This window comes from Rhinoraja longicauda, chromosome 32 (genome assembly GCF_053455715.1).
Source record: "Rhinoraja longicauda isolate Sanriku21f chromosome 32, sRhiLon1.1, whole genome shotgun sequence".
Taxonomy (NCBI): domain Eukaryota; kingdom Metazoa; phylum Chordata; class Chondrichthyes; order Rajiformes; family Arhynchobatidae; genus Rhinoraja; species Rhinoraja longicauda.
This window is the reverse complement of record NC_135984.1, coordinates 21,101,617-21,114,143: the sequence shown is the minus strand read 5'-3', so window position 1 is coordinate 21,114,143 and position 12,527 is coordinate 21,101,617. Positions and strand designations below refer to the sequence as shown.

General features: G+C 44.1%; 1 protein-coding gene across 2 annotated transcripts in view; it reads left to right on the top strand.

Annotated features, from left to right (window-relative positions):
- The first annotated feature begins 7,652 nt into the window (after window positions 1-7,652).
- msantd2 (Myb/SANT DNA binding domain containing 2) overlaps window positions 7,653-12,527 on the top strand; it is a 37,256-nt gene continuing 32,381 nt past the window's right edge. For both annotated transcript variants that reach the window (XM_078426585.1, XM_078426584.1), the window contains exon 1: window positions 7,653-8,234. In XM_078426585.1, the coding sequence (XP_078282711.1) occupies window positions 7,863-8,234 (372 nt within the window). In that variant the 5' untranslated portion in view covers window positions 7,653-7,862. The remainder of the gene's footprint in view (window positions 8,235-12,527) is intronic.

Sequence of the window (12,527 nt, the reverse complement as noted above, 5' to 3'; positions counted from 1 at the left end):
AAGCATATAGAACTTGGAACAGTACAGCACAGGAACAGGCCCTTCAGCCCACGGTGTCTATACCAACCATGATGCCATTTTACACTGCACACATGTCATATCCTTCTATTCCCTCACATTTCACATGCATGTTGAAATGCCGCTTAAATGTTGCTTCCACCACTTCCCCAGCAACGTGTTCCAGATATCTACCACACTCTCTCAAAGCAAACTTGCCACGTAAAGCTCTTTTAAATTTTCTCCCTCTCACCTTAAAATTATGCCCTCTAATTGACATTCCCATCCTGGGGAAAGGTCTCTGACCACCTACTCTGTCTATGCCTCAAGCAATCAGTTTGCCTCTCGTTCTCCGTTTCTCCAGAGAAAACAATTCAAGTAGGTTAATTGGCTGGGTAAATGTAAAAATTGTCCCTAGTGGGTGTAGGATAGTGTTAATGTACGGGGATCGCTGGGCGGCACGGACTTGGTGGGCCGAAAAGGCCTGTTTCCGGCTGTATATATATGATGATGATGATGAAGTCTTATATCTAATACTCTCCAATTCAGGCAACATTGTGGTAAAACCTGCTGCATCCTCTCCACATCCTTCCTGCAATGAGGCAACCAGAAATGGACATGATACTTCAAATGTGGCTGACAAAAGTTTTATACAATTGCAACATGACTTCCTGACGTTTATACCCAACACCCCATCTGATGAAGGTAATTATGTGGTATGGTTTATTTACCCTACCTGCTTGTGTTGCCACTTTCAGGAAGCTATGGACTTCCACCTCCAAGACCCTTCTTTTCATCTATACTCCTGCAGGTCCAATCTTTACTGCATACTTTCCTTTTAAATTTAGATTCTTTATTGAGATTAGATTTACTTTACATATTACCGCACATTCAACCGAGGATCCATGCCAGCTTCCAACACAGTAATAGCGTAATCTGAATTCACCCCCTCTTACTTCCCTGAAGCCCTGCAAGATATTATCTCTCACAAGCCTATCAACTCCACTTTGATTCTTTTGCCACCTTCCCACACCAGGGGTGATTTACAGTTGCCAATTAATATACCACCAAATCTTGAAGAGCTAATGAAAGATAAATGTATGAAACAGGCTCTGGGTGATGATAAAGCCAAATTACCACCGCTAAGTCCCCACATTTTGGGGTCACCATTGACCAGAAATTCAACTCAATCAGCCTTATAAATATCACTGCTGCAAGAGCAGGTCAGAGGCTGGGCATCCCAGGGCAGGTGCCGGGTATCCTGACAATGCCTGGCACTTTTAACCATTTACTGGGCACATCAGAATCATGATGGACTACTCTCCGCTTGCTGGTTCAGTGCGGATCCAGTGAATCTAAAGGAATCTGACACCATCTACGATAAAGAAGGGTCCCAACGTGAAACGACCCCCACCAGTTTTTTTTTCCTAGAGATGCTGCCTGCCCTGTTGAGTTACCCCAGCACTTTGTGTCTACCTTCTAGCTTAAAGCAGCCTACTTGACTGACACCCTATCCTGCAGCCTAAACATTAGTTACCTCCACCACCAGTGCAGTGGATGCAGAGTGAACCATCTACAAATGAAGGCAGTTACTCAACCAGGCCGCTCACTAAGACCCTCTAAGTCTGAAGAAGGGTCTCGACCCGAAAGGTCACGCATTCCTTCTCTCCAGAGATGCTGCCTGTCCCGCTAAGTTACTCCAGCATTTTGTGTCTACCTTTGATTTAAACCAGCATCTGCAGTTCTTTCCCACTCACTTAGACCCTCCTAAACCTGCCGTCTCTACCATCAAGAAGGACGTGGGAAACAGGTGCGTAGGAACACCAACGCAGGAAGAGGGTCTTCGGCCCACCATGTACATGATGAACATTGAATAAGTTAAACTAATTTGCTCTGCCTACAAATGATCCATATAAATAGTGGGCAATAAATAGTGATGCCCGGATCCTGAAAAAAAAATCCTATCTATCTTCTCTGCCCTTTGTATTCATTGGCCATGTCAATTAGAATATGTAATTAGAACATATATATTTGGTTACCTTGTGTAAGATTGCAATGATTAAAAAATGTAATCCAGCTACGTAAATTAAAGCCAGTGAACTAAAATGAGAAAATGATCAAACTAATATTTTTGAATATATGCCATGTTTAATGTTTTTGACTTATTCATGTACACGACCCCTCTGGCAATGTAAATCAACATAATTACAGTCATTACTGGCTGTACCTGCATGTTTTCTGCGTGGTGAACCAGCACGCCATTTTCTGTAATAACATGGTATCCCTAACATTTAAAAATGTTATAGATGAAATAGTATAAAATATGAAATATGAAAAATGTCTCCTGTCCTCCTACCATTGAATAATCCCAAGTTGTCCCATGTTCTAATCCATCTGCCACCTTGTTGTCCTTTCTTTCAACGTAGCTCCGCAGAAGCTACAGAGAGGGAGGCTGAAATAATAGCAGAAACCATTGTAAGTACTTAGAAAGTCAAGCAACAGCTAGGGACACAATGAACTACAGGTTGGAATCTTGAGCAAAACACAAAGTGATGCTGAAACTCAGCAGGTCAGGCAGCGACTGTGGAGGGACATACGATGTTTCAGGTCAGGACCTTTCTTCAGACAGGCGACGAGCAACAACCGAGGAAAGAGAAACCTGGTGAACCATTTGTGATAACTGACAGCCTAGTACTGATCCAGGTGAGACCCAATGCAAGAATTGGATTCATGAGTTGGAATTTAGAGTCTTTCTACACAGTTGAATGTAACTAAATTGAGTGTTCTTTCTTATTTATCATTGTTCTGTAATTTATTTTATACCACATGCAGTGGGAGGCATTGTGGTCATAAAGTCATGAGTTATACAACATAAAAAGAGGCCCTTTGTCCCATCATGTCTATCTATTCTATTCCCATTGCCTGCATTAATTCCATATGCAATGCCTCATGTGAATTGTTCATTCAGGTAGGTGTTCAGATGCCTCTTAAATGTTGTTACAGTTCCTCCACCACCATCTCCTCTGGCAGTTCATTCCAGAATCCTATCCCTCTTTTGTGGAAAAAAAAAACACCAAACGCTCTATAACTTTCTCCTTCTGACCTTAAATGTATGCCCTTTAGTTTTAGACATCTGTCACTGGAAACAGACACAAGCCATCTACCTGTCAATGCCTCTCACATATACCTCTATCCTGCCACTTCTCAGCCAGTTTTGCTCCAGGGAAAATAAATCCAGGCTATCCATTCTCTTCTTATAAATCAATCAATTGAAGCAACATCCTTATTTTTTCCGAACCTCCTCTAGAATATTCACACCTTTCCTTCGGAGTGGTGACCAAAACTAGATACAGAACTCCAAATGTGAGCTAACCAATATTCTGTATCACTATAAACATGACATCCCAACTTTTCTTCTTAATGCTTTGGACAATGAAGCCAAGCACACGACACACCTTTAAAAAAGACACAAAATGCTGGTGTAACTCAACGGGTCAGACAGCATCTTTGGAGGCGACATTTCGGGTCTGAATCCACTATACACATTCTTCACCTTTCTGCCCGCCTGTGTTGCCACTTTCAAAGAACTATGCAGTGTACCCAAGTTCTCTCAATTCAACTACACGTCCCTGGATCCTGCAATTTATTATGTATGTTCTGCCCTACTTTAACTTCCCAAAGTACACTTCATAATTGCCAAAGTTAATATTCCATCTGCCATTCCCTTGCTCAATTTCCCAGTTGATCTAGTTCTTGGTGTAACCTGAGACACCCATCTTCACTGTCCATTCTACTGCCAATTTTGTGGTCACCTGCAAACAATACAATACAATACAATATATCTTTATTGTCATTGTACCCAGGGGTACAACAAGATTGGGAATGCGCCTCCCATACGATGCAATAATTTAAGTAATTTAGACAACAGCAACCCAACGAAACAAATGTAACAGTTTTAGACAGGGTAAAGTGCATGTTGATCTATGCGTTGTGACCATCCGGCTCAGCAGGACCGGTTCATAGCAGCTATGGCCCTGGGGATGAAGCTGTTCCTGAGTCTGGAGGTGCGGGCGTAGAAGGCCTTGTATCGTCTGCCCGATGGAAGGAGTTCGAACAGACTGTTGCAGGGGTGTGAAGAGTCTTTGTGGATGCTGGTGGCTTTTCTGAGGCATTGTGTGTTGTAGATGCCCTCCAAGTCTGGTAGCTGTGTTCCGATGGCCCTCTGAGCTCTATGGACTACCCGCTGTAGAGCTTTCCTTTCTGCCTCCGTGCAGCTGAGGTACCACACAGGGATGCCTAATGCCTAAACACACTAATCATGCCACCTACATTCTTATCTGAATCATTAATATGTGACAAACAACAGACCAACAGTACACCGCTTGTCAGGCCTCTAATCTGAAACGCATTCACTTTGGAAATAACAAGTAAAATTCTAGGCGTAAATAATCATATCATAATTTTTAATTCCCTACAAGGAGCAACATTTTGTGGTGGTTAGTACATTTCTAGTGGCATTTTGGAGCTGGTTTTATCGGAATTAAGAACTAATCATCGTCCCATGTTGAATGGAGTAAGATCCCTGCTGTTGAACATCTTTATAGATTTCTACTGAATTGTATGAATTGATGCACGGCTAAACAAAAGGATAAAGTAGAGACACAACTCTAAATATCTCTAAAATCTAATGTCTATGCTCAGCGTGTCAAACACCTTCTGTGGAAGCGAAGGGATGGTCAACAATTTGGATCAAGACCATGAATCAGGACTGAGTTAGTAGAGAGAGTAAAAATGAGAGGGAGGAGTGAAGCAAAGGCTGCTAGGTGAGAGATGGAACCAGATGAGGTGGGAAGATGAGAGGCTAATGGAGCCAGCTGGGGTGTGGTGGTGAAGGTAGTGACAGAATAAAAAGCAAACTGCTAGAGGAAACAGAAAATAGGTGCAGGAGGAGGCCATTTGGCCCTTCGAGCCAGCATCAGCGTATCTGTCAGCATCTGTGGATCCAAAGTGCGTGGCTGATGTTTGAGTTGAGATCCTGCATCAGTCCTATTCACACAACGCATGAACATTTGCTGTTTGACCCACTGAGTTCCACAGTTTGTTTTTTTGCTCCAGATTATATTATCTGCTGTCTCTTGTATCTCCAAGGTAAAGACGCAGAGTATAACCAAGTAAGGGAGGGATGATGGGTAGATGGAACCAAGTAGGTGTGGTTGACAGATCTTGATAATGGTCGGGTGATTGGAAAAAGTGAACATTAGTGTGAGAGAATCTGGGTGGATCAGGAGGAATGGAAGAGGATCAGAGAAGGGTATGGGTTCCCTGAGAGTGAAAACGTCAATGTCCATACCATTGGATTACAGGCATCCCAACTGGAATATGAGTGTAAGAAAATAACTGCAGATGCTGGTACAAATCGAAACTTGATCTCCTGGTGGCTGAGCACTTCAACTCCCCCTCTCACTCCCAGTCTGACCTTTCTGTCATGGGCCTCCTCTAGTGCCATAGTGTGGCCCACCGGAAATTGGAGGAACAGAACCTCATATTTCGCTTGGGCAGCTTGCAGCCCAGCGGTATGAACATTGACTTCTCCAACTTTAGATAGTTCCTCTGTCCCTCTCTTCCCCTCCCCCTTCCCAGTTCTCCCTCTATCTTCCTATCTCCACCTATATCCTTCCTTTGTCCCGCCCCGCTGACATCAGTCTGAAGAAGGGTCAAGAACAAGAAACGTCACCCATTCCTTCTCTCCCGAGATGCTGCCTGACCTGCTTACCTGGAATATGAGTTGTCATCTACTTTGCACGTGGCCTCATCCAGGCAGAGGATGGACAGGCTGCTGTGAGAATGGGAAGGAGAGCTGAAATGTCTGGAAGCTCTAGGTGGCTGTTATGGACAGAGTGAGGGTGCTCTCGAAAACCGTCGTCTAGACTGCGCTTGGTCTCACTGTTGTACAGGTATACATTGTGCACACTGAATGCAACAGCATTCAGAGTGAGGGTGCTCTCCAAAACCGTCGTCCACACTACGCTTGGTCTCACTGATGTACAGCTATACATTGGGAACACTGAATGCAACAGCTGAGGTCGGAGGAGGTGCCCATGAATCTCTACCCCACCGAGCAGGGCTGTTTAGGTAACTTGTTGGTCGTGAGGGAGGTGTACATCCCACAGGTTGCAGGGGTAATTACCAGGGGATGGGCGAGTGAGAGCAAGGAATTAATAGACCAGGGAGAGCCACACCAAACATAGAGAGGAGGGGCAAAGACTGGAGAAAATGTAACTGGTGGTGGGATACCAAACCCACCTCTAATAGATATATTTAGGTCAGACAAAAGGTCCATGGACTGTGAAGTTTAACACTTTTTGGGGATAAGTTCTTCTTTCAAGGATTGTTAGCCATACAGTAGTAGCCCCTCTTTGTCCCATGATCATCAAGTTACCATGATCAACGCTGTATTTGTTTGGGGCAAGAGGTCCCCGCCATATATTTATGGCCAAAATAATATATCCAGTGAAACAAATATAAACTCCACATGAAGATAGACACAAAAGGCTGGTGTAACTCAGCAGGATAGGCATCTCTGGAGAGAAGGAATGGGTGACATTTTGGGTCAAGACCCTTCTTCAGACTGGTTAGGAATAAGGCAAACGCGAGATATAGATGGCAATGTGGAGAGATAAAGAACAATGAATGAAAGATATGCAAAAAAGTAACGATGATAAAGGAAACAGACCATTATTAGCTGTTTGTAGGGTGAAAATGAGAAGCTGGTGCGAATTGGGTGGGGGAGGGATCACGAGAGAAGGAACTCAACACAGTCTCTTTAAAATGACTGATAATACCAACTGGTTCTAATACTGCAACATTGCTGTAATGTTATGCCCAGACGGTTTTGTGGGCAAGGAATGTAGTTGTGTTGGCTCCATCTGGATGGGGGCAAGGGCCCCATGTTGAGTCTACTGTCCCACAATGCAGCGGGTGGAAGTCACCGGCGCCATCTTTGAAGGGGGCATCAGCCTCGACCCATATGACCTGCTATCATAAAATCTAAAGTACGTAAATCTGTGTTTTCAAATTGCGTACAGTTCTGAGGCGCGACGTGGCGGGGGAACGTTGCTCATTAAGATGTTTCTGGTACGCGCGAATCTGTTTCGGAATTGGTGATAAATCAGAGAAACGTCTAATCACCTCGAATTAAGCGGATTGACTCCGGCTGTTGCCGCCATCTTTGTTTGGGGCAGCGGGCCGCCGTGGGGTCTCGGAGACGAGCCCAGGGCTTACATGCTTTCCTACAGGACACGGGTTCTCATTGTTACCGATCTTTTATATCGTTTTGAAGCACTTCAGCTGAAGTTTGCGTGAATTTACAGGCAGCAATGAACTGAAAATGACAGTTCAAGGCCGCCATCTTTGTGCGGGGCGCGATTGCTTCCTTTGCGCTCCGCAGGGTCTAACCTCGCGAATCCCGTTCTGCTGTCGCAGAAAGCCTTCAGCGACCCGACAACGTTACCCTTTGGAATACTTTGGGCCGGGTTCTGTACCTAAGAGCCGCTCTTCAGTCCAATTGAATGAGAGCGCTCGCCATTTTTCAAAGGGGCGTGGGCGGTCGGCTGCCCCACAATCCCCGCAGAGCCGCCATCTTGGTGCGGGGCGCGGGGCCGTGCTGGCGGAATGGCTGTGCCTCTGCGTTTAAATTGGAGTTTGCGGGTCGGGGTGAAGTGATTAAAGCGTTTGCGCGGGGGCATTGGCAGCTGTCGGGTGCGGAGGGCTGTGGTGTTTGTCCCAGGGGGAGGGGGCTGCAGGGTTTGCCCCTCTGCATCCCACAGTTCCCGGGGCGGGTGCACGGATGTAGACGGTGGCGGACGATGGCGGCGCCCAGGGCAGCGGACTCTCCGAGTCGGAGCTGGCCGAGCGCGGCGGCCGATGCCTCGCTCCAAGTCGTCGCTCCCACCTGGTCAGAAGTGTCGGGCGACCCTTCCAGCGAGCCCCCCACCCCCAGCTGGACCAGCGCGGCGGTGGAGAACCCGGCCCCCAGCCCGAGCCGGCCCCCCGCCTGCCGCGGCATCTCCTGGACCCCGGCCGAGACCAACGCGCTGATCGCCGTGTGGGGCGACGAGCGGCTGCAGGACGTGCTGGAGGGCAACCTGCGGAACTCGCACATCTTCGACAGGATCTCGCAGGCCCTGCGGGAAATGGGCTACGAGAGAAGCGCCAACCAGTGCAAGGAAAGGATAAAGGTAGTCGAGACTCCTGGCGAGTAAACTAACTGTAACCAATAACCGGGGTCTTGCAGGCCCTGTCTCCATGCTTCAATGGTACTTTATTGCCACAGATACAGTGCAAAATGTTGTTTTGCATGCAAACCTGTCAAATCATACCATACGCAAGTACAATCGTACACGAGTGCAACAAGAGGGAGTGCAACATTGTATGTAGTGTAGTTGGGACTCTGTAAATTGGGCACTACTGTTTGAAATAGCCCAAACCAACTCATCTGTGTAGTAACTCGTGTAATGTGATTAACTTGTTTCTATACCACGTTTACCATCTTTTTTTATTGATTCAGCTTGGGCATTTCCAAGCCCTTTTTTCCCCTATTGTACTTGTACAATAGTTGTTTCTGTTGCTTTCGATATGGAACTGGTACTGTGGAGTTGGACCACAAAATTAATCAATTTTCCATTCACACAATAGTTACAACATAGGAGATCTTCCACTCCTTTGAGTCCATGCTAACTCAATGTAAGAGCAATTGGGATTGAACCATTGCCTGTCCTCTCCCTTTAGTCCTGCAAATTAATTCCCTTGAAATACCCATTCAGCTTCCATATGAAAACTACAATTAATCACAGGATCGTACTTTGATAGTAGGATAGGAGTTCAATGACAATGCTACCTTGTTAGGTAATTTCAGAGGCTAGTGAACTAATTGGATCTAGTGTCATTGTCAGGCTTGATTGTATTTCTACCGTGATATCTTTTTATTCCATATGTTTCAATCACTGGTGCACATCCTTAATGACACCTTACTTACAATTATCTAAACTAATAGCAGTCTCAATCTATGATCCCATGTTCACAAATGTCAAAAGCTTGTCATGGTCTATCTACCCATCCTCTTGAGTCCTATAGTTTTGTCACAAGCAAAATTTTGAAATCGTTACCTGTTTGCGTGATGATTTCTAATTCCTAATTTGGAAATTAGAAACTTTTGCTTCTTCCCCACATTTAGGCTGGATGTATTAGTTTCATTGTTCCTATCTTATCATTCCCATCTCCAGGTGGTTACATTTCTTTTTTGCAAACCCGAAACAAACTAAAATTGGAATGGGATTGGGCTGTGCTTGGTGTTGAAAGAAGAAAATTAATCTTCCCAGGGACAAAAGTAAAGAAAATAATGTCTGTCCTTCAAAGGCTGATTTATTTTTTAACTTCTATCTTTAATCTTTGTAGTTCAGTTGACATTAGTGATTTGTTTTTTTCCCCCTGGATTGTGTCCAGGTCGTGAGTGATTCTCGTGTCTGTCTCTAGAACTGACTGCAGTATTCAAGGCGAGGTTTGTCATGATGAAAGCCATGTTCCAAGTTGTGCCCAACTGTTTCACCAAAAAGGTTGCCATATTATTCTGTTTGTATCACGCCATGCTACAGTTTGGCAAATTTTCTTCAGCTTTAGTTCAGTTCGTTTGATATCATTCATGTGTGATATTATATTCTAATGGCATCTTAAAACTTGGTTATAATTTCATCTGCCCAGTTATATTTTATAACAGTAGTTATAACCTCTAGTTCATGAGTATTTACTTCTGTTTTGCATATTTTTATATCATTTACAATTTCAAGCAGCCTTTTCATTTCACATCTAAGGTTGTAAGTTCAAGAAACCATCCCCATGGACACAGATATGTCAAGGGTAGTTTAAATGCCATGTATCTTTTCTGGTTTTAAAAACTGGTGACACTTTCAGCATTTGAGTAATGGAACCATTACAACTAGATGTCACTTCCTTTGGTTGTTAACATTAGGCCTATTCTGTAATTTTAAGCAGATAATCTGGGTAAACTATCACCACTAATATAGGAGTGCAATGTTTTCTATGAAGGCAGATTTTAAATAACTTGTCAACCAGGGAGTCTGGACAGGTGTAAAAGATGCATGTTACAATTCTGTATGTATGCCACTGATCTGGTTAACACCTTTTCAACCTACCAACAGTGATTATGTTTTTATTCACATTAAAGACCTTATGTAATTGTTTTTTAGCTTTACTATAGTGACAATGTTTCAATGGTACTCAAAAGATTGCAAAATACCAAAGATGAAATTATGTTATTTTTTTCTAACTTATTCTGATTTTTGATGCTGCATAACATTTCAGAGACAGACACAAAAACGTGGAGTAACTCAGAGGTACAGACAGCATCTCGGGAGAGAAGAAATATGTGACGTTTTGGGTCGCGACCCTTCTTCAGACCCGAAACGTCACCCATTCCTTCTCTCCAGTTATGCTGCCTGCCCGCTGAGTTACTCCAGCTTTTTGTGTCTATCTTCGGTTTAAACCAGCATCTGCAGTTATAGACAATAGACAATAGGTGCAGGAGTAGGCCATTCGGCCCTTTGAGCCATCACCTCCATTCAATGTGATCATGGCTGATCATTCCCAATCAGTACCCCGTTCCTGCCGTCTCCCCATACCCCCTGGCTCCGCTATCCTTAAGAGCTCTATCTAGCTCTCTTTTGAAAGCACTCAGAGAATTGGCCTCCACCGCCTTCTGAGGCAGAGAATTCCACAGATTTACAACTCTCTGACTGAAAAAGTCTTTCCTCATCTCCGTTCTAAATGGCCTACCCCTTATTCTTAAACTGTGGCGCCTGGTTCTGGACTCCCCCAACATTGGGAACATGTTTCCTGCCTCTAATGTGTCCAACCCCTTAATAATCTTATATGTTTCAATAAGATCCCCTCTCATCCTTCTAAATTCCAGTGTATACAAGCCTAGTCGATCCAGTCTTTCATCATACGACAGTCCCGCCATTCCAGGAATTAACCTAGTAAACCTACGCTGCACGCCCTCAATAGCAAGAATATCCTTCCTCAAATTTGGAGACTCTGTGCGTTCTCACCTGGGCCCTGTACAACTGCAGAAGGACCTCTTTGCTCCTATACTCAACTCCTCTTGTCATGAAGGCCAACATTCCATTGGCTTTCTTCACTGCCTACTGTACCTGCATGCTTCCTTTCAGTGACTGATGCACATGGACACCCAGATCTCGTTGTACGTCCCCTTTTCCTAACTTGACACCATTTAGATAATAATCTGCCTTCCTATTCTTACCACCAAAGATGATAACCTCACACTTATCCACATTAAACTGCATTTGCCATGCATCCACCCACCCACACAACCTGTCCAAGTCACCCTGCAACCTCATAGCATCTTCCTCATAGTTCACACTGCCACCCAGCTTTGTGTCATCTGCAAATTTGCTAATGTTATTTTTAATCCCTTCATCCAAGTCATTAATGTATATTGTAAATGGCTGCGGTCCCAGCACTGAGCCTTGCGGTACCCCACTAGTCATTGCATGCCATTCTGAAAGGGACCCATTTATCCCCACTCTTTGCTTTCTGCCTGCCAACCAATTTTCTATCCATGTCAGTACCCTACCACCAATACCATGTGCTCTAATTTTGCCCACTGATCTCCTATGTGGGACCTTGTTGAAGGTTTTCTGAAAGTTAAGGTACACTACATCCACCGGCTCTCTACCATGAGGGCATTTGTCTCATTTGTCAGAGTAAATAAGAACTTCAGTGTGGCTCAGGACCAATAAAAGTACTCTTAACACTCAGCAGGTCAGTCAGCATCCATAAAGTTCAGTCTTGGAGAATTTGCTTTCAACTTGGCAATGTTTTAATGGCAAGTTTAATTTAGCAATTTAGGCAAATGTTATTTATTAGAGAGTTCAATTTTCCTTTTTACAGCAGGAGACACTATGCTCGAAAGATTTTAAATTTCCATTGGAATTTATTTGAAAAATTGTAATCGGATACAATGGATGCACAAGTCAGTAATGCAACTACCTGAAAGCATTTTATATTAGGAAAAAAAATAAAATTTAATCCATGATTATTATGAGCTGTAAATTAAAAAACAAATCTGGCTGTTTTTATTTAAAATTAAATCATTAGCTGAGAACTTGCAATTAATAACTTGTATCTTGAGTCTCACTGACATAATAATGCACAGTGGTGTAGCTGGTAGAGCTGCTGCCTCACAGCGCCAGATTCTCGTTTTCAATCTTATCCTCGGGTGCTGTCGGTGTGGCGTTTGCAGGTTTATAGGTTAATTGCCCGCTGTAATTTGCCCCTAGTATGCGCGGAGAGTGGATGAGAAAGTGGGATAACATGGAACTTTTGAGAATGGATGACTGATGGTCGGCGTGGACTCGGTGAGTCGAAGGGCCTGTTTCCATGCTGTTTCTTTCAATCAATCCATCTTTGCTCACTAAGCTTTATAATTAATAACT